Raw genomic sequence first — 22,524 nt, 5'->3', positions numbered from 1 at the left:
ATAGTTTTCTCTATTTGATACTCTCATGATGGCATTTCATTTCCTCCCTTTCCTTTCCCTTACTGCCCTGAGTTTTTGTGGTAAGACTTTCTCTCTTATTAATTTAGCTGCACAGTAATATATTTATTTACTTCTGCTATATCACATGAATTTCTGTGAATAGTCTTGTTTACAGTGTTCATTTGTTTTATCAAACTTCTAACATTTTGGGTCTTAATGACTTTCTGTGATCTATTTCTTTCATTGTTCTTAATATGTCTATCTATCTCTATTAAATCAAGCAACTCTTTCCTTAGATCATTTTCTTCTAAATTAAGGACACTTTCTTTGTAATCCATTTCCTGCGGGCATTCTACAGACAGTTACAGAATATCTTCCTATGACATATTCTCTTCAGCTTCATCCTGTGTCATCTGTTGCTCTTTCATATAAGATCTCAGAATCCTATCACTCCACAACGTTGGCTGTGTCAGAGTTTTCACCGTTTCCTGCTCTTTCCCTTGCTGTGCAACTCCAACTGAACTTTTGGACTGGTTTCTTACTGAACTGAGTATCTCCATATGGCAGCTGATCAGATGCTTTCTGCTCCACAGGTTTCTCCTTAATTTGGGGAATTATTGTTCTTTCATGCTGTGATGTTACCAAAGTTGAATTTTCTGCACTAAATCCCTCACTTCACATGTAATTCATAACTTCAGTCTCTATTTCTTTAACTTCTCCATTACTAATCCTCTTTTCTACTTCCCCCTTTGTTTTCTTATTTTATGTATTGTAAAACTTTCCATATCGGGATGCTTTTTTCTTATTTCTCTTCAAATGTCTTTGGTGCTGCTTTTTTTATATTGATTAGTTTTGCTTACTCCTTTGCATAAATGTTGCTCCATATTAAATCACTTTTTCTTTCCCATGTCCATAGTTCTTCTTCAGATGTCTCCCGTTCCTCCTGTTTCTCTTTAATTTGTGGAATCATTTTATCATTATGCTGTGACATAACCTGTGTTAGACTTTCTACACTACATCCTTCACTTCACAGTTATTCCATAACTTCAACTTCTGCTTTGCTGATATTCTGTTCTATGTTCCCCCTTAGTGATCTTATTTTTTGTATTGTGAAATTTTCCTAATCTGGATACCTTTGCCTGTATTTATCTTCAAATGTCTTTGGAGTTACTGTTTTTTTACTTGATTACTTTGTCTTTCTCCTTTGCATAAATATTGCACCATATCATATCTCTCTCTGTCTTCCCATGTCCATATTTCTTTCTTATAACCTTTCAAAAATCTCATTTTGTTCTTTGTATTTTCGCACTTCCTAATTTGCATCTTTTTCCAAACAGCCCAAGGTTTCTTGGTCCATGTAATGTATTTCATGAATCTACAAGAAAAATAAAAATAATCTGGTTCCACACAGCAGTGAAAATCAATATGTCCTTTATTGTAGTAGGTAAGCGCTTTCTTGGAATAACATCCGCTTCATCATACCAACAAAGATAGAATAGCAGTTACATTTTTAAACACTAACTAAAACATCCAATCAAAAATCAGATAAAATGTGCATCATAGCTAAAAGCCATGTGATAAAATACATCTGTAGAATATATAGATTGTTAAAAAAAATGAATAAAACAGACTAAATGAACAATATGTACTTAAAACTGGTAAATACAATAGTAAAAAATAATAAAAGATGGACTATTGAAACATATGTGATAAAATATTAAAAGAGAGCTGAATGCTTTAATGGCCATGCTTTAAGGAAGGGTTTCAGGGAAACTCTTGTTTAAACCAGGAGGTTTATCAGCTTGAAAGTGCAAAATCCATTTCTGTTCACCAGATTCTGTTCTATTATTTATGTCATCTCCTCTCTTGGTACTATGCAAAATCTCTAGTACCATAAAGCTACATTTATATTCTTTACCCTCTTTAGCTACATGTAGTGATAGTGCGCTGGTTTCTTTAACATTCCTGAACAAAAATTTGTATTTGAAGCTTTTGACAGTTTTTCTTGTGCAAATATTTTTCTTTACTCTAATTTCTCTCATAATCTTTTTTTATATTTTCTATCCAGATATTCTGGGCTTCTTGCATAATAGTAACAGTACATCATTTCTTTCTTATCCTCAGTAGTCCAGCTACCAGGTAAGAGGAAAAGAGGAAAGCCTTAGATAAGGTTTATAAATGGTGTGAGAGAGGACATGCAGGTGGCTGGTGTGACAGAGCAAGATGCAGAGGTAAGAAATGGAAATAGATGATCCACTGTGGCGACTCCTAACCAGAATAGCCGAAAGAAAAAGAAGAATCCTCAGTAGACCACTCTATCATCTTTATGGTTGTTTTTTGGCTTGTCAGTTTTGTGTTTTTTGTGGACTACGACTTCCTTCTAGAACAGGGGGGTCATCCTCTCCTTGAGTCTGGCCTAACCCCATTGCAGGAATGTTTCCATGTCTTGAGGATTCTACACTGTTATTTTTTTCCAGTCCTGGCACCAGTGCACCTATGAGGATTGGGCATTTTTTTTATCCTGGGACTTGCACATCCAGATGTCTTTTTTATTTTTTAACCTACTTTTATCCATGATGTATGCTGTATAAAATACTGTTTATATATCAGTGTCGTCTTGGTGAGATTTTGTAAAAACAGGGTCTACCCCGCGAAGGTACTCACCAAGACTTTAGGACGAATTCAGTTCCAGCAGTACAACTCTCCTTTGCTTGCTGATTTTTATCATCTCCCTATTTGGACCCGCTGCTGTGAGAACAGTTCTGGAATTAATTGTTCCCAGCAGCCATTCCAAACAGTAGCCTGTAATCTGATATATAATACACTCCTGTGTAAGTTCTGCCTCAAAAAAGGACATAGCTTGCTGCCCACAGATACTGTTTTACTGCTGCTGATGTCACTCTCATGTCTGAGATATCTGAGGATATGTCATGGAAGCATAACTAATGATCCAATAAGAAACTCCCAGACCTTGGCAGAGAATGTATAAAACACTGCCCTGTGACGGACACAAATTATTGCTGAGTGTGTGTTTGGACTGCTTAAGGCCTGCTTACACTGTTCAGCTGTCTTCAGGGATGCCCTGAATTATCACCCTGAAGCATGCAGTAAAGTATTTTCATTCTGAGCAATGTTGCTTAACATATTGCTACACAAATAGGTAAAGTAGAGGAGATACATTCAGGAAGAGGCAGTCCTGGAGTCAAGAGGTGTATGACGAGAAGCCTATGGAGGAGACCACTGCAGGGAGGGAAATTGTCAAGGTGCAGGCAGGCATAGTATGTTATGGCACTGGCTAAGAGGCAGTGTCAGATTCATAACTGTAGGCTAGATTAAATATAATATACAACAGTTAAACTGATGCATGCCATAATATACCCAGGCTGTGCTGTACTATGCAAAGAGTGGCCACACTGTATATCAGACACAGGCTGCCTTGTTAGCAAAGTACTCAGGGCAGAGTATAATTGCCATCATATGCACAGGTGAGGACTGCCACAGTGACAAGTGTCAACAATGGGCAGTGTATTTAATGGGCTGGAGTTGTGGATTAATGTGACTGTGGGGACATTAGTCACAGAGGGGGCGGGTGTCCCCACTGTCTTGTAGTTGGTCAAGCGGTTGATAGTGCTAATGTATGTTTTGTGTGTATGCGAAAGGGCACATCTCCAGCAGATATTTTAATGCTCTGCTGAGATCTGCTGGAAAGGTCTACAGCACCTGTAGGAGGTCACTGTGCCAATTCTGTATATCCCTGACCAGAGGGGGCACCCTCTCCTGGGAGGGTTGCAGGCATGATTCACAGCATGCATAGAGGTTGGATTGTTTCATTAGCATGAATGGCGGGATGTGCTATACATCGTCTCACCACAGATGTCATGTCCATGTCTACTTCCGCAGCATCCCACAGTATCTTCAATAATTGATGGTGGTGTGAAGGAAGTGCTACAGGACCTAGACAATGTCCCCCCTCAGTTTTGGGCTTCCCCACAAAAGGTGGAGGTGGACTGACCATGAGAAGAGTGGTGGCCATGATGGTTAGCTACACAGGGACATCTCCACCATACATACTTCGTACATTGACTTTCCATTATGCTGCATAAATCAGTTTACATGCAGACCACACCAATAACCCTGACCAGCTCAGTTACTGCTACATTGACTTCTACCTGTCCCTGTATAACTGCCCTGCACAAACACTAAGTAGTGGTCATAGAGACATCCAGATCAGGAGATGGTGGTAACTGTGGTGTGACCAGCAATCAGTATGCAGAACCCTGCAATCTTCCTTACACTCAGCTGAGCTGATGGCAACCAAGGTTGATGTAGATGAGGGCTCTTGCTTGTGCTGCTATGTAGGCCACATCCTGTTTTGCTGTGGCATCCCAGGACTAAGGGTGGGTTACACAGGTACTGTACCCATTGAAGGGGGAGGGGATATGGCCATCACATTTCTTATGTCCACCACTGCCACCATGATCCTCAACTGTGCTGGGATTTGGCTGCAGTCATCACTGGGCCCAGACAGTTTCCCAACAGCAGGCATGCTTACATCCATAGTACAGGAACCAGACAACACGACACACGTGAAAACATACAAGCTTATCCAAATATATAACTTGTAGGAACTGACATAAATATCTTTTCTTTTAATTACCTGGAGCTGTATTGAACACGTACCAAATATTTCAGCTTTTCCTGTATGTGCCAAATGTTCCTGTACCTTTCAGAATAAAAAGCACTAATCGATGAAGGCTTGATAAAGGTGGTTTATTGTGTATTATACCATGACCCCCCCCAAAACGTGCACGCTGATTGGCCAGCGTGCCCGTTGTAAATCGAGTTATACTAATGGAGAAAGGTCCGGTTGCCCGGACTTTTTTCCATTAGTATAACTCGTTTTTTTAAAACACTGTCTCGCTATGTTAAATGGGTTTAACATAGCGAGACAGCTTTAAAATAAGCAACGGAGATCTCCGTTGCTTATTTTAACTGTCTCATGTTAAACCCATTTAACATAGCGAACAATGTTTAAAAGCAACGGAAAGCAAGATCTCCGTTGCTTTTTTAGTGTTTAGCTATGTTAAATGAGTTTAACATAGCGAGACCGTTAAAATAAGCAACGGACATCTCCGTTGCTTATTTTAAAACTGTCTCGCTATGTTAAACTCATTTAACATAGCAACATAAAAAGCAACGGAGATCTTGCTTTCTCGTTGCTTTGCTACAACTCTGATGTACTGCGCAGGCGCAGTACATCAGAACTACCGCAGATGCCAGACATCTGCGGAAGGGCAGTAAACAGGCATTATACTATGCCATTATTTAAGAAAAGTAATAGTTTCTTTTCTTAAATAATGTCATGGTATAATAGCAATAACCCACTTCTGGGTGTGGGTAATGCTAAATTTACCCACGGTTGGCTTTGTTTGGTCCCGAGGGCGGAGCCCTCGGGACCAAACCACGCCAACCGTGGGTAAATTTAGCATTACCCACACCCAGGCGTGGGTTATTGCTATAGTAGCAGTATACAATGGAGGTAGATGGGTCTGTAGCAATTTGTCAAAGATTCACTTAAGCGAACCTGACTTCATTGACCCCAAACCACCAAACTTCACTTCCACGAAAGATTTAAGTAGGGTAAGGAAGCAGTTGGCCAACAGTACAACTTTGCCCTTTTCCCCACTGTAGTGCGATCTCAGAGTTGATATACATAGTTAAGGGGTTGTGGGGGTGCAGCCCCCCACTTGGGTGGGTTTGACATACTTTGGTGCTTGTTCCATTGTGGTGGTGGCCAAGTGCTTTCTTTCCCTGGTGAAATTATTTTTCGAAGGGAACATTCGCAGAAGTGAAGTTCATTGGTTTGGGGTCGATGAAATCAGGTTTGCTTTAGTGAATCTTAACTGAAGTGATATAGACCCGAGGTAGATAATAGTAATCCAACAATATCTAAACAAGTCTCATACTGATACAGTCTCAAATAATAGTACTGAAGATCTGACCCAGACTGAATACTCTTGGACTTCTTTAACTCTGAAGAATGAATTATACTGTCCTTGGTAACTTTAAAGTCTGAACTTGGAATTGTTTCTTTCCCCTGTAATAGGGGAGTTAAGACAAACTGCTTTCCATAGTTTCTGGACTTCCAAACTGACTTCTGAATAGCTGAACTGCTGGACATTTGAAGTGACCTCTGTACTTAGTCTTCTGAATATCTGACTTCTGTTTAGAAAGTCTTTCTTATAATAACAAATGCTGTAAATTTCCTACAAGTCCTTCACAGCATTTTAACCTTGGTTTCCAGGCCTTGTAGTATCTAAACAAGTTCTGTTTTGGTACCAAATGTTACGGACACTCTGTTAGCACATCTCATTCTTATCAGTGCTTTGGCCTGAAAAGTATTTTACTGAGCTCTTTTGTATCCTTCACTGAAACATTCCTTTCTATTGAAACTGCATTTACTGAAACTGTGTGTAAAATTTGAAATATGAAATGAAGATATAAGCCTGCTGTAATATGGCTGCATTTTTAGGCCTGTGCAAAATGAGTACCATTTATGTAGGATTTTTTCAAAACTATATTTGTGTGAACCTTAATCTTGCAGAGTAAGGCCTTCAACCCTTCACAGGCCAATTTAGGTAAACATTTATAACAGAGTGCTATGGAAAATCTGTAGTTAACATTCCTCAAAACTGATGGCATAGGTTCAGTCCTGAAGTCCTTGTAACAACAAAGAAGCAATGCTTGTTATGTGTATGGTCCTGAGTCAGACAGATAGTACAGATAGCACTACATGTAATGGTCCATCCTACCTGGAGCATCTCCAGCTGATATTCAAGGTGACCTGTGCAGTCAGGCACCCAAGTCCAGTACTCCACTATGGATAATTGAACTGTCTTCTCTCCCACACAGAGATGTCAAATACTGCTCTCTGTCTGTTAACAATGACTCTTGCAAGAGCCTATTATGGCCTTCTGCTCTTTTGCCAGGTGGGCTGCCTTGCTACCACATGTACAATCACATCAGTGACCCCTTTTTTTCAATATTATTGCAGTATTTGTCAGCATGGACGGAGATGGTCAACAGACCACACTGCTTTGCCAGGAATGGTCTGCACCTCTTCCCTCTAGATTTTTGAATATTAGATAAAACATTGTCTTCCCCCATAGTGCCTTTTTTAGGCAATGCCATACTGAAAGTACTTCCAACATAGCAAATCAAAACCAAGAAAATCTAAAGGTATTACTGCTCAATGCTAGAAGTCTAAACAAAAAACTCAACTCCCTAGAAGCTTTCTTCACCCTAGAGAATGCTGATGTCTGTGCGGTCACTGAAACATGGTTTAAAGCCGCACAGAGCATACCAACAGAGCAAGGATGTAATGCCTTCCACACATTTAGGCCAGCTACTTCACAGCCTGGGACTAAAGGTGGAGGTGTTTCTATTTCCATCAAAAATAAATATTCTTCAAGGCTGGTCAAACAGGACAATTCACTTGAGTTGGTCCATGTTCAAACCACCACAGGTAAAATCCAATACCACTTCCTTGCAAGCTGTAGTTCCCCCCTCTATGTCCCAGGAAACCCATATCATGTAGATAAACATGTTAGAAACACTAACCATCCAACCCAATTACGTATTCATGGGTGACTTTAATTACCCCACTATTAACAGGGAATCCTATACAACACCAAACACATAGGTACAGAGATTCCTGGATTTTGTAAACACAAACTCCCTGGTGCAGATAGTCAGTACACCAACCAGGGGTGCAACCATACTGGATCTGGTCCTCATCAATATGGGAGAATGCTGCACACCCCCTACTTTAATGCCTTCCCTGGTAAGGTCAGACAAGAAAATGGTCTCCTTTGAAGTAAAAATAAAACCTGGACCCCCAACTAAACCTTGAATATTCAGGAATTATTCTAAGGCTAACCTCCTGCAATTAAGTGAGAACATGGCAACATTTCAAACCCACATAAACCCTGTGAACACTTCCACCTATGCAGAAATGTTCACAGAAACCCTGTACAAAAACAAGCATGTTAATAGCTGCATAGAGGCTGCTGTACCCACCAGGAAGATGTACAGAACTAACTCAAAAAGCAAGCCACCCTGGTGGAATCAGAAAATCTATATAACAGGAGGAAGAAAATCATGGCAACAATTAGGAGGTGCAACACCCAGCAGGATAAAAGCACTCTTATCAAACTAAACAAATAACTCAGAGAGCAAATAAAGTCTACCAAAGCCAAATTTGAGCTATGTTTGGCAACCCAGGCCAAGGCCAACCACAGAGCATTATTTAGCTATGTCTGCAACCTCAAAGGCAATATGCAATTGTGTGCAGAGCTCATTGTAAATAGAGCCACGTATTTTGAGCCAGAAGATATAGCAAACCTCCTGGCTGATACATTCAGCTCCAGCTTTACTTCTCTCTCCCCCTCAACCTTCCCTCAGGAAATATCAAATATAACTCCCCCTACTATCACTAGGGAACAGGTCCTTAATGCTCTCTTCTCTCTAAGATCAAGAACACTGCATCAATGGACCAAGACAATATCCTAGAATGCCTTCTAAATAGCTGAAACTTGACCTATCAGGGCCTCTGGAATTACTGTTTAACTGTAGCCTCCAAACAGGCTTCATGCCTCATGAATGGAGAAATGCAACAGTCATCCCTCTGCACAAAGGTGGGCCATCTACAGACCCATAAGTCTCACTAGTCCTATATGTAAAGCCATGGAAAGAATTATCATGGAGATAATCAATAGAAATATAGTAAATCTCCAGACACTGGACCCAACCCAGTTTGGTTTCATCAAGGGCAGATCATGTCTGCTAAATCTAGTAAACTTCTTTGAGAAGGTCACAAAAACCAATGGATGAAGGCACATTCGTTCACACTGGGCAAGGCATTTGACACAATACCTCAATTAGGCATTGTTGACCAACTCAAGAGGTTGGGTACAATCCCATATGTCACCTGGTGGATAGCCAGCTGGCTCACAGACAGGACCCAGAAAATTAAAATTGAGGAATCTACCTCTGCAAAGAGGCCAGTCTCAAGTGGAGTCCCTCAGGGATCAGTCCTTAGACCGTTCCTTTTGGCATTTACGTCTCAGAAGTCAAGGCCAATGTCAGTGGTCTCTGGCTGACTAGATTTGCAGATGATTGGAAATTAGGAGCTGTCACTGAATCTCACACTGACACAAATGTTCTCCAGGAGGGGCTGACACAGACAAACAACTGGTGTCAGAGCCATGGACTAAAACTAAATGCCAAGAAATGCATAATAGTATCCTTTGGGAAGTCACCCATCCCTGATAAGTATAATATTGACAACACACCCCTTAGAGTTGACCCAGTAGTCAGGGACTTAGGGATACACATAGATAGTAATCTAGCCTTTGATCATCATGCGTCTACAGTGGTGAGGAAATCATTCTATGTTGTGCAACTTATAAACAAAGGTATGGCATCTGAGTCCAGGGAAGTCATTGTTCCACTGTATTTGGCATTCATCATATCTATCATTGAGTACAGTGACCCCTTTGGTATGTACCTAACCAGGCATATCCAACAACTGAAATGTACACAGTGGTTCCTCACTAAAAGAATACAGGGCATAAGTAATATGTCCTATGCAGACTGCCTCAAGGCCATATCCCTGTATTCTGTCTCCTACAGTTCTTTTGAGGGTAGATCAATGCCTGGCATACAGGGCATTGTCAGACCCCACTCTGATGAACCCACTCTGATGAACCTCCTGCATATCCACAAAATAAACAGCACCAGAATTACCCATTCTAAAGACTTAAACCTTGCCTGTGATATAAATAGGACATACTGGAGAGATAGGTATGTATCCCAGGGACTACCCCAGTGTATGGAACAGGCTCCCCATCCATCTGAAACAGAGTTCCTCCCTAATCCAATTCAGGTGCAACTTGGGCAATTGGATGCTAACCAGAAATTCATCCCTGGTTTGGCACCTATGTCTCAAATGGACAAGGGCAACCTGTAAATGGTTCATCTCCCAGGTCCATGCTTACACTTAAAAAGGATATCAGAACTTGTCAGAGATTTGGGATGCATGGCTAGGCTTAAAAAGGCCCTTGTGGTCATTAGCCTAGTAAGCACCTATGAACCTGGTAGTATGTTTTGGAGATTAACTGTATTGATTTGCTGTAAAATGTTCTGTATGACACAGTCACAAAAGGCCAAATCAGATCTCTCATTCCAGGCATCTGCTGACTGTTTTCAGAGAGGGCTTACAGCAAGAGCTCATTCTCTACCTTGGAAAATGTTCCCTTGTGATATCTTTAATTGTCGACCATGATTATCTGTACTACTAAAGAAATAGTTGTATTAGCAATGCATGAGTATGTCCGATGTTCACATGACATGTGTTACATGCCAACCATAATGCATAACAAGCATCCAGTGCGTCTGCCACCATGCAGCGGCAGTCAGTATGGTATGTTTCTGGAGGTTGCTTTGGCACATGGAAGGGGACAGCAATACCCAGCACAGGAAACCATGCAGAAACATAAGTATATCTGAAGCAGGTCATATGTTCTGTGTCTTTCAGCCACAGCAGCACACATACTGCTTGTACCTAAATTAGTGATGGATATGATTGTTTTTAAATGCATTGTGTTAGTCTTCTGAGCTATAGAAATGCAATAGGCCCAGTGTGGAATTTCCTGTCATTGGCTGACAACCACACAGACTATAATATACATCATGAAGTCAACTACACTATGGTCCATCCTCATAGTATACAACTGTTATGTAACAGTCTAAGTGCAGATTAACAGTAGGCTGAGGCCTATGCCAGGACATACCTCAGGATGTGTGTTGCATCTTCTACTGCTACCCACATCAATCCTCCTACGTGCATATAAGTGGAGGCCCCCCTCCACATACACACACACACACACACACACACACACACACACACACACACACACACACACACACACACACACACTCTCTCTCTCTTGTCCTCATAGTCCATCAAAGGATGTGATGGTAAATGGTGCAGTGATGCAGTCCATGTCTACTGCATGTACCTCCCTTGTCGATGGAGGTGAACAACACCCCCCGCCCTTTGTCTCACAGTGGAACAAAGTACAGCTAATGTGTTGCTGCCCCTTCAGTAAACAGTACTGTCCACTGGACAGCTGTAACATTCTCTTACAGGACACCACAGCATATAGGGCAGCATATATCACTTAGATGGAATCAAACGTAGCACCTCACAAGAATTGGTTATCAACAGTAAGTGGAAGACTCACAATCCTCAGTCTTACCCAGGACCTATGTCTCCCATGAACTACAACACACATCAAAATTTCCTGTTTTGCAGTTACATTACTGTGTAACATAACTTACAAGTGTCAAGCTATGAAATAAGCCTCATCCCTGTCCATACTACCCCAGATAGAATTCAGCTATTATCAGGTACACCCAGTACCTGAAATCCCTACCCCACTGAATTTTCAGGTAGTTCAGCAAGAAACTGGCAACTACAGCATATATAGTAAGGAGTATAAATAATGTACTGGCACCACTCCCTGATCATTTACCTCAATTTTATGGGTCATAGGTTAGCACTAGGCTGTCTGCATTTGTGGGCCATTTTAAGCCTAGCCAATTTCCCCTTCAAAGGTGAGAATCAAACCCTGTACCTTGTGTCTGTGAGGTAAACACTTTAACCATTATACCAATGCACAACTAAGTTGTGTAACTGTCAGAAGTTTTAGATTTCATGCTGTACTAGTTAGTCTGTGGTAAACTTCCATTGTACACAGTGAGCAACCTCATTGCCATGACTGATGTCATTGCACAATTGTGAGGCTCCTGCCAAGTTCATTATCTTAATGAACTAATTTGGAGCAAATGTTTCTGAAATGCTCCTTCAGTGTAGCGCACTTGCCTAATGCAGTGCACATGTATGGGCAGGCCGATGACCCCAGCAGGAATGTGGGGAAAACTTCTGTAATATTATGGCCTGTAGAGGCACTAAAGTACAAAAATAATTCACCCTTCAACACCATCCTGCCACTCCATGTATATTTGTATTAAAGTACAGTGGCAGAGTGACTTGTTTTAGTAATTAGGTTCCCAAAGCTGTAGATTATGTCAACAGCAACAACATGCTTGGAAGTGAGAGTGAAACTGGTTTCTCTGCACTCCGGCTTGCTACATGGCTATGACCTCTTAAGGTACCGAATGTGTAAGGGCCCCCAGGTGATCCTCTGAAGAGAACGAAGTATTTTTGAACCTGATGGGCATAGACCACTTAGAGTGTCTGCTTAGAAGACTCTTATGTAGGGTCTCCAATATTAAAGTAGATGCTGGTTCAGCCTTGCCAAGGCAGTGACTGCTACTGCTAGCATCTGCTGCTCTGAGGAGCAGTGCAGGCACTACTATAATGACCTGTACAGACGCCATCTTGACCTTTTATGCTAGTGGGAAGAAGAGGTCAGAGTGAGTGCTGCAGAGATGTACATTAAGTTTTCATGGCAGGCCAGCACAGTGTTAGTTTAATAATAGGTTCATAGGTTGGTACTAGGCTATCGGCCCCAGGGCCTATACAAGCCTAGCCATAACAATTCCCTGGCTATTTTTAAGCCAAATTCTTAAGATTAAAAGGTCCCTTGCAGGACATTCAGTTAATGATGCTTCTGTTTCTTGTTAATGCTTTTTAACTCAGAACGAGATTTCAGTGAACAAACAAGCTGCTGTCTGTATTGGCAGAGATTAGAACTTCTCTCCAGACACAGGGGGTTGTATGATTAATGTGAATTATAGGTGTGTGTGTGTGTGTGTGTGTGTGTGTGTGTGTGTGTGTGTGTGTACATATATATATATATATATATATATATATATATATATATATATATACATATATACACACACACACATACACACAACCACACACACGTTAATTCACATACAGACGTATATATAGGTGTGTGTGTGTGTGTGTGTGTGTGTGTGTGTGTGTGTGTGTGTGTGTGTGTGTGTGTGTGTGTGTGTGTGTATCTATATATCTAAAACACACAAAAATTGTCCAGCACTAGGATGGGACAAAGCAGACTTTAATAAAGTCAAACCAGAGTCAACAGACCGGTTTCGGCCCAAAAGCCTTTGTCAGTGTATCAAATTAACTGTAATACACCACATTTATATAAATCACCAAGAAATTAAGTAGCTGATAAGCCAATAACAATTCATTTTATAAATCATTCAAGCCAGGTGAAAATAATCCACCCAATCTCACAATCCATGATTTCTCCTTTTTATTGAGAATATTGTGCCAAACACTCTTATAACATCTGTTACCCAAAATTTTATCAGTAATAATGAATTTAAAACTAGCAGAGGTATGAATGATGGTATGTTTGTAAAGTGCATTTGTGGAATATTTATTTTTAATGTTACTGAGATGTTTTGATATACTTAGCCTAATTGGTCTGGAAGTCCAGCCAGTATAAAAGGCTGAAGAAGTACATATCACAAGGTAAATAACCCAATCACTACTGCAACTGGAGAAGGTGTTTATTGAAAAAATACGTGGTGTATTTTTGCTAGTGAACTCCTTGGTTTGCTAGATGTATTTACAAAAAGAACAATGGCCACATGTGAAACAGCCCACTACCCTAGTGCCATCCAGTGCAACCTTCGACAAATTAACTGACTGTGTATTGCATTTATAATGACTGAAATGACTGCCCAAGGTCTGACCTCTACAAAATGTAAATAAACATCTCTCATCCAACATGCCATTCAATCTTTCATCAGCCAATAAAATGTCCCAGTGTTGTTGCACTAAATCCATAAAGTAATGATTATTCCCTGCCATAGCTTGTAAATCTATTTTTTTGGTAAGTGCTTCTTCAGCCTTTTATATTGGCCGGACGTCCAGACCAATTAGGCTACATATATCAAAACATCTCAGTAACATTAAAAAAATAAATATTCCACAAATGCACTATACAAACATACCATCATTCATACCTCTGCTAGTTTTAAATTCATTATTATTGATAAAATGTTGAGTAATAGATGTTATAAGACTGGTTGGTATAATATTCTCAATAAAAAGGAGAAATCATGGATTGTGAGACTGGGTGGATTATTTTCACCTGGCTTGAATGATCATTTATGAAATTAATTGTTATTAGCTTATCAGCCACTTAATTTCTTGGTGATGTATATAAAATGTGGTCTGTTGCAGTTAATTTGATACACTGACAAAGGCTTTTGGGCCAAAACTCGTCTGTTGACTGTGATTTCATTTTATTAAAGTCTACTTTGTCCCATCCTAGCTGGTGCTGGCCAATTTTTGTGTGTTTTGGATTGCCTTTTGAGCCTTTGCACCTCCTGTCCGTGCAGTTTTACTGATATATATATATATATATATGTATATATATATATATATGTGTATGTATATATATATATATATATATATGTATATATATATATATATATATATATATATATATATATATATATATATATATATATATATATATATATGGATCTACTTCAGATGATCAAAGTTTTAAAACTTCAAATTTCATATGGCCGAGATCATATGATCGAAGTGTGAATAAGAAAACAAAAACATTTCCTGGATGTTTTTGCGGAGGTAAGTCCCCCCTGCACCCCCACACCCCCTGCTATTTAAATATAGCAACTTCGAGATTGCACTACAGTGAGGAAAAGGGAACATTTCCCGTTCCACGCTGTATGGAGATCTCCATTCAGAATGTTCAGAGTTTTAAAACTTCGGTCATATGGTCTCGGCCATATGAAATTTGAAGTTTTAAAACTTTGATCATCTAAAGGGAACCTATATATACAGTGGATATAAAAAAGTGTACACACCCTTGTTAAAATGCCAGTTTGTGTTATTAAAACAATGAGATCACAATAAATCATTTCAAAACCTTTAATGTGACCTATAACCTGTACAATTCAATTGAAAAACAAACAAATCTGTTAGGGAAAAAATATAAAAAATAAAAAACGTGCAATAAGCTGGATGCGTAAATGTGCACACCTTTAAACTAATACTTTGTTGAAGCACCTCTTGATTTAATCACAGCATTCAGGTTGAAGATTCAAGTATGTGTATTAGGTTTCCATTAACCTTTTCTAATGATGTTGGTGTTTTTGTGACATCATTAGAAGGAATTGGAATATATTGTATGCTTTGGAAGATCTGTAGAATCTTGTTACGAAGAGACCACATTTTTCTTTTAATAACAATTTATCTCTTGAGACAATTATGTTATAAAACACAGAAGACTAAGTTACCTGCGACTTCATAGAGACTAGGTACCTATTCTTGCAGGAGCTGTAGTGCATGCAGGTATATATGTACTAGCATGCTTTTTACATACCCTAATCTTAATTATTGCATATAATTTTCTTTTTATGCTGACTGTGCCTCGAAGAATGTAGTCTGTTATAGTTTTTGTACTAAATGTGCAGCTTACTGTATTGGTAAAACTAGTCATTGCTTGAGGGAACGTATCCTTGAACATATTACAGATATAAGTACTGCTAAAGAAGGTAGTACACTAGCATGGCACATTAGCTTCGCAGGTTCACAACATGAATTTAAGTTCTTTGTTCTTGAGATAGTGGAGGTAGATGTTAGAGGGATAATTTAAGAAATAAGACAGAGTTGTTAGAGCAGAAATGGATACCATTTTTTAATGTGGACAAACATCCAAGCGTTAATGATAGTTTCCTTGAAACCTTTTTTACATGCATGAGCACTTTTGCATTGATTTAATGTTTTTTATTTCATAATTTTGTTTTTTTTTTGGTTTTATTTGTTTTTAATAACATTTTTTTGTATATGCTATGACTTTAAAGTGCTAATTAATGTCCGTAATGATTGAGATATATTTGCCTCTGATTGGGTGGTTCTTGTTTAAATGTTTAATGCTGTGTATTGAGCATATTAAACAGTTACCCTACAGCCATGTTGACTTAGTGCATTGTTTTTTATTATTTATCTGTAGAAAAGGATTGGAGCAAATTACATAGAAAAAAAATGGGGATTGTGGGATCAATACATGCATAGGAGAAACGAGTTTTAAAAGAAGGTCGGATTTGAATGAGATGTGTAATGGCTGACTGACAATGACTGGATATATTGTAAGTGGTAATGTTTGCAACAACAGTTGTGTCGGCATGGTTTGTAATATATGATATTTGCAACTGAGATTGTGTTGGTATGGTTTAATTTCATTTTTATGTATTTAAGATTGCTTGTGCCATATGTGATAATTTAATAAAGATGTTTCTTATTCAAAAGAAAAAAAAGATAAACTGTATCCCTAAATGTGAAGAAGAGCAATTCCTGCCTTACACCTCCTTACTCTCTGTTCTTCCTTCATTTCCTATTTCTCTCTAAATATACTATAAGCCTGATTTTATCTTACTTCATATTGAAATTCCTGTTTGTATTATACTAACTTACCTTTAATTTTTCTATAAAATGGCTAAAATTTTTATAAATATTAAATCATTGTCATTTAACTTGTATTTTTTCTTAACCAGTGTTTCCATATTATATCTAGCTTGGTATAGTTATTTAAACTTTACATATTTTTGTATTATTTGTGAACATTGTAAAATTATTGTTTTTAAAATGTTTTGTAATACTTGGGAGCTATTCTCCTCGGGCCTCCACTGAAAATGGGCTCCTACTTAGCCAGACTTTCCCGGTAATCAAATGTTGATAGTTGTTGCAAGTGGGGTTCCTGCGGTTTTATAAGGATTCTAAGATGGAAGGAAATATGTCAATATGAATTATGGTTTGGTTATTAACAGCCATTTGAAGAAGGAAAGAAGCGGGTGTTCAAGAGGCATGGGACTTGGAAATCATTAACACAAGAGGAGTATTAATTTGTGAGACAGGAAAAATAGAAAAACAAATCAGTGACAGTATGTAAAAACAGTGCTGAAAGTAAAGGTTTCAAAATCTGTAGCGAGAGGGATGGTGAGCAGTGTTGTACAGTATAAGCATCAGGTGAGCATTGCCAAACTGAAAATAAGGAAAAGTTTTTGTAGGAAAGGGGAATTGTGAATAGTTATGGCTATTTCAAAGTTTTGCTTAGGTTTTAGTTTTTCTTTATTGTTTATAGAGTTTCAGTGGCTCAGAGTATGTAAATGCAGTCTGGATTTTTAAACCAGAGTAGTGGTTGCATCATAAGATTACAAAATAACTGTAAAGCAGAAATGGTAATGTAACCTTCAGTTTTGAGTTGAGCTTGAAGTAATGGCAGTATATAGTAAAATGAGCTCACGTTAATGAAGACACAAGCCAACCGCAACCTGAATTTGGATGTACCATGCTTGAGGGCTGCACCAGTGTTTGTAAAGGTGAAACATCAATAAAGCTGGCAGCTAAAAAAAAAAAAAAAATTATGGACAAAGCTAAAAATAACGATTGGACAGTTTTTAAATTTTACCAGAATTAACTTAAAAATCATAGAATATGTTTTGTATCCTCATGCATTTTTTGAACACCAGGTATGCAACTAATGTCTGACATTACTGAATGACTGCAATATACAGTAATTTACTAGAAAGTCAAAAATGTTATGAGGGACATGACAAAAATAGGCAAAATCAAGGTCATTCTGGAAAATCAGTTACAGTTGTACTTTTTCCCTTCAATCTAAGTTGTCAAGACATATCACATGAAGACTTCTAATGAACAAGTTTCTTAGATTAGTAAATTATTATGACACAATGAGTTCAGATTAAGGCACACTGTCTGAGCAGCTGTGGTGGACATTGAGGAGAGTGTAGACCTGTTTAGAAAAAAAATGGTAATAAGTACATGTGTAACTTATTTTTTAATAGATCTTAATGCAGTCTGTGGTTGTGCAACTCAGGCTGTGAGTAGCATCAAGGTTAGTCAATGACAGTGGGCACTAAGGACTGCAGAAATGGCCACCCCAAGTAAGTTTACAGTACCTAAGTGAGAGTGACAGCACAGACATTCCAGTAAACCTGTATTCACAGATTTGTCTGCTATGGCTGGCATGAACACACTGGAAGGACTGTTGGTGCAAACACCTGTGTATATAATATTTTTATACAAATATGGTAATTATAAAATTGAGTTAAAAATTGATAACACCTGTAGAAAATGCTGTTTCATACAAAAACTAATAGTGCCCCTCCTCCCTCCCCTATAAGCAACTATTGGTTGTGCCAATTAATGTATAATACACCCAACAGGCTGTAACGTAACAAAATGGACAGCAAAGTAATAAGGATTGGGAGGCTGAATTCATAGCAGACAAATGTGCATGCAAAAATAACAAATGATTAGGAGACATTCAGTAACTGGCCACTTAGCACCATTAGTCAGGAATGTAAGTAAGCCATCATTTTGTCATTCCCTGATTAAAAGTATAGCATCCCTTGGTGTAATTATTTGCTCTGGGAAAGCATTGCACAGAAGTTACCTGGGTTTACCTGTTATATTACTCCTCGCTGCAGTTCTCAAGCATATGCTATAGGACATGGTTCCATAAGTTATACCCATTGCACATTAACACCACTTGCGCAATACCTTTCTCTTATACTGAAGTACTGGCATTCACTGACACTTCCACCATCATCTGCTAGAGTAAGTGTTTGTTTATTTATTTTCATTCTATGGTACACATCAGTCATTATGTCTTGGTTCAACAGAGAACAAGACTCTGCGTGGCTAATATGTGAGAGTATAACCTTCCCTATCAGTACTGCCGTAAAAATTGCAACACGTTACTCAAGATGCACAAGAAGAATGGTGCAGCTCTGGCTGTTGAGGATTAAAAACGGGAGATTTCTATGCCCTAAAATAGTAGTTTCTTTTTTAACCTTTTTCTTTAAGGTAGGTGAAGGAAACTAGTTGGTGAAGTCACTGACAAAAGTGTTTGAAGCAAGTAGTGGTTTCTAAATTGTGGCCTGAAGGGTCTTTGATTACCCAGTCATTTAGTATAAGATTGTTTGTTTCCCTCCTCTCACATAACTATATATCTTCTTGCGCTGCAGTGTGTGGATGGTATGCTTTGTGTGCCTGTAAAGAAGGAACACATTTATTCATCTGTATTTGTAGTTCTAAGACTGACATATAGTGTATATTCTTACAATATGCTTGCAATCTATTAACAGCTACCACACTGGTTTTTATTATGGTATGCAAATCTTATTGCATGGGAAATGGTGAGAAGGATATCACTAGTTTGGGACAAAAGAACCAGCTGAGGATCTTTTTATTTATTTATTTTTTTTTTTTAAGGTCAAGTAATTTCTGCAAAAGTTCAGCTATGCTGTTTATCATTCATATTAACAGATTTGTGGTTAATTACCTTTTTTGTTTCCTTATTGCCATGTATAGTTACATTTGCTGCCAAGGACTCCCTTTTACATTTTTAGGGGATAATCACTTTTTTCTTTCATATATAATTGCATTTATTGATAAGGAGTCTTATGCTCATTTTATTTTATTTTATTGTTCCACACCAAGCAAAAACATTCTTTAAACGTCTAAATGAAATATGATCTGCACTAACAGTTTTATTGTATTCAGTGAAATGTACAATAAAAAAATGGCCATAGCAGCTGATAAAGTCTTGTAAATGAGTTTCCCCTCACTAGGTACTAACTTAATAATTTAATGTTTCTCTTATAGGTTATGCTACTCCCAAGTCCGTTACAAGGCAGCCTGGTCCAAAGAAAGTGCCTTTAGCAGCATCTACATCAGTCCAAAAATGATAACAGATCATATGCCAGATGTTGTTCTCAAAGCCTTAGAAAATGTGACTCAGGATCAACCAGTTATTGTGTGTTCCCAGCCTCCTGATGATCCTGTAGCTCGAGATATATAAATATTTAAAGCAGGAAGAACGGAGTCTATGGTATACGTTCAGAAAGTATGCATTTTTATTTTGCATTCCATGTGAATGTGCAATAAGTAATTGAGTCTGCAGTAGACCACCTTCTTTGGGGAATGGGATTACTCATAATACTGGAGTGTAAAGGGCTTTGGCGAATTTGAAGGCTTTTTTCATTGACAGTCTCAACCGTACATATTTTGAGACTGGATAGTGTTCAGTAAATTCACATACTGCTGTAGCAGCTGTGAATGCTTTTAAATCACTGACAAGTTTAATCATCCAAAAGGCATCCACAGCACAGAATGTAAAGGAAGTCAAAATTAATCATGAGGTACACAGTACAGTACAGGAAGATTTTAGCCAGTGCTTTGTCAGTCATCTTTTAAAAGTGAAGCCCATGCATTGTGACAAGGCACAGGCCCTGAGTGAATGACTTTCATATGCTGTGTTCCAGAACAGGGATTGTATCTACATTTGTGTTTGCTTCATGGTATCATTGCCTGGAAAGGGCATGTTTTAACATGCTTGTGGTTAGCAAGTGCAACCAACTTTAACAAATTTTATGAGCTGACATTTCAGGAGAATCTTCATAAAGATCACACAGAAGCATCTTTTTATGCAGACCTGTAATAATGCAAGAAAGCATAAATGCAGCAGAACATAAGGACTAGTGAAGGATAACCTGTACCTGTAAAAAGCACACTAAAACTAAGACTCATCCATGAATGGGTTGAAGTCATTTTAACTGACTGGATGTGTTCTTGTGTGTCATTCAACCATATCTAGCTATGGAATTTCTGTCTCAGCAATAAGATATTCCTGAAATGAGGACAGTGTATTCCAGGAACATGACTTGTAATTCAGTACTCATAAACAGAATGCCTTTTGGCCGGCAGACAGAAAAGAGTGGACAGTGACAACAGATAGCTTGCTAAGCTCAAACTGTTTGCCAATTTTGTATGCGTGGTGCTGCCTACTCTGTATGCTGCCAGTCCTACTTGACATGTTCCTTTTGTCTAAAGGATTTCCTTTGCTTCTTGCATGAGTGTTAAAACATCTTTAATAGTTTACAATGCATATATTCAACCCTGCTAGTGAGGAAAATGCAACTTCGTATGATCTTTTATATTTGTAAAGTAACTTTCTGCTTAATTAGTCCGTGTTCCTTTTCCTGAGCTGGACTATTTGATGTGTAGAATAATATGTTCACTGTGTCATTTCTTTTTTAGGCTTTTGCATACAGATGTTACTTACATCCTTCAAAATCATAGCCGGCCTTAGGCATAGGCCAACTAGGCCGCCGCCTAGGGCGCCGCTCTATCAGGGGCACTTTTCCAGTAATCTGGGTGGTGGAGGTAGACCAGGATGGGGCCACTGGGTGGTGTGAGGGAGCACTGTGGACCCCTTTTGCCTAGGGCATCAGTTGACCAAAATATGTTTCATCTTGTACCCCACTTCATTTTAGTTTCCTTCATTAAACTGCGTTCACCTTCAGTCCATGCATATATGTTGTTAAAAAACTGTACATATCCTCAGGAAACATTATCACTCATGGTGCAGTGATATCAAAACATTTCTGTATCTCCAGGTAGCTCTTTTATTTACTGACACCCTTTTAAGTAGGATACTCTCTTGACCTTGAATTCTACAAACATTACATTTTACCCTGAATAAGCAGACTTAATCATCACTAATTATGGAATGAATGAATGGATGACGATCCTGCCACAGCTAGAATCTAATCAGTTCTAACACTTGCCAGATGCCTTAAGTGTATGTTACTGTAGGTTGTCCTATAGAAAAAATTTTGATGATGAAACTTTAATTTTGCATTCAATAGCAGAACACAGGTGAAACTGTTATGTGCTGTGCTGCCTTTGAGTGGCATTTGTATATTTTACAGCACAGCAAAGAAAATTTCAAGGACAAAACTGTGAGATAGTTTTCTACCTTGAACTCAAAGGGAAAATTATTGTCTGATGCTGGAGTAGCATGACTTACTTAATGTAAATGTCCCAGGAGAAAAGAGGTATTCTGACCGTTTGTTACTTCTTTCATGGTTACCGAACTTTAATTCTGGCTTACATTATGCTGTCTTTCCTCCCTGGCATTTTCTTTAAGGCTGTCTTATAGGAAATAATTTGTACCAGGCTATACTGTTTAACTCTTCAAACTTTATTTGACATTGTTTAAATGCTTGTTGAACCTGTGGTAATGTATGCTTTGTTTAGACAAAGAAATAACTTCTGTGTTATAAACCGCCATTAAGGCATTTTTCCGAATCTCTGTCTGCGTTTACAATTTTTACTGTAATCACTGTTTGCACATTTAAGTCTTTCACTCAGTCTTTTGAAAGTTCCTGACATTTCTAGATCAAAAGTATTTAAGCCATATCTGAGCATCAGAAGTTGAAACTAAAACTTAAAGGTAAAACAAAAAAAATATCTTGTGTTCCATCAGTTAGAGGCAAAGCTCTAGACTTGTACACAGACTTTAATACACTCAGTTTTAGTGATATCATTTTTCTGAATGACAGCATAAATTTTATTTACAATCATTTCTTGGCTGAGTATTCAATCTATTCAGT

General features: G+C 38.4%; 1 protein-coding gene across 1 annotated transcript in view; it reads left to right on the top strand.

Moving 5' to 3' along the window:
* Positions 1-22,219, top strand: part of DAGLB (diacylglycerol lipase beta) — a gene marked incomplete in the record, with an annotated part of 1,624,905 nt that extends 1,602,686 nt beyond the window's left edge. The window contains 1 exon segment of the mRNA XM_044078626.1: positions 19,733-22,219. Coding sequence (XP_043934561.1) covers positions 19,733-19,928 — 196 coding nt within the window.
* Between the last annotated feature and the right edge of the window lie 305 nt (positions 22,220-22,524).

The sequence above is a fragment of the Protopterus annectens genome, chromosome 1.part1 (assembly GCF_019279795.1).
Source record: "Protopterus annectens isolate FY-2018-M chromosome 1.part1, PAN1.0, whole genome shotgun sequence".
Lineage (NCBI taxonomy): Eukaryota > Metazoa > Chordata > Ceratodontiformes > Protopteridae > Protopterus > Protopterus annectens.
Note: the sequence above shows the minus strand (reverse complement) of the source record. Positions and strands in the feature narration are given on the sequence as shown.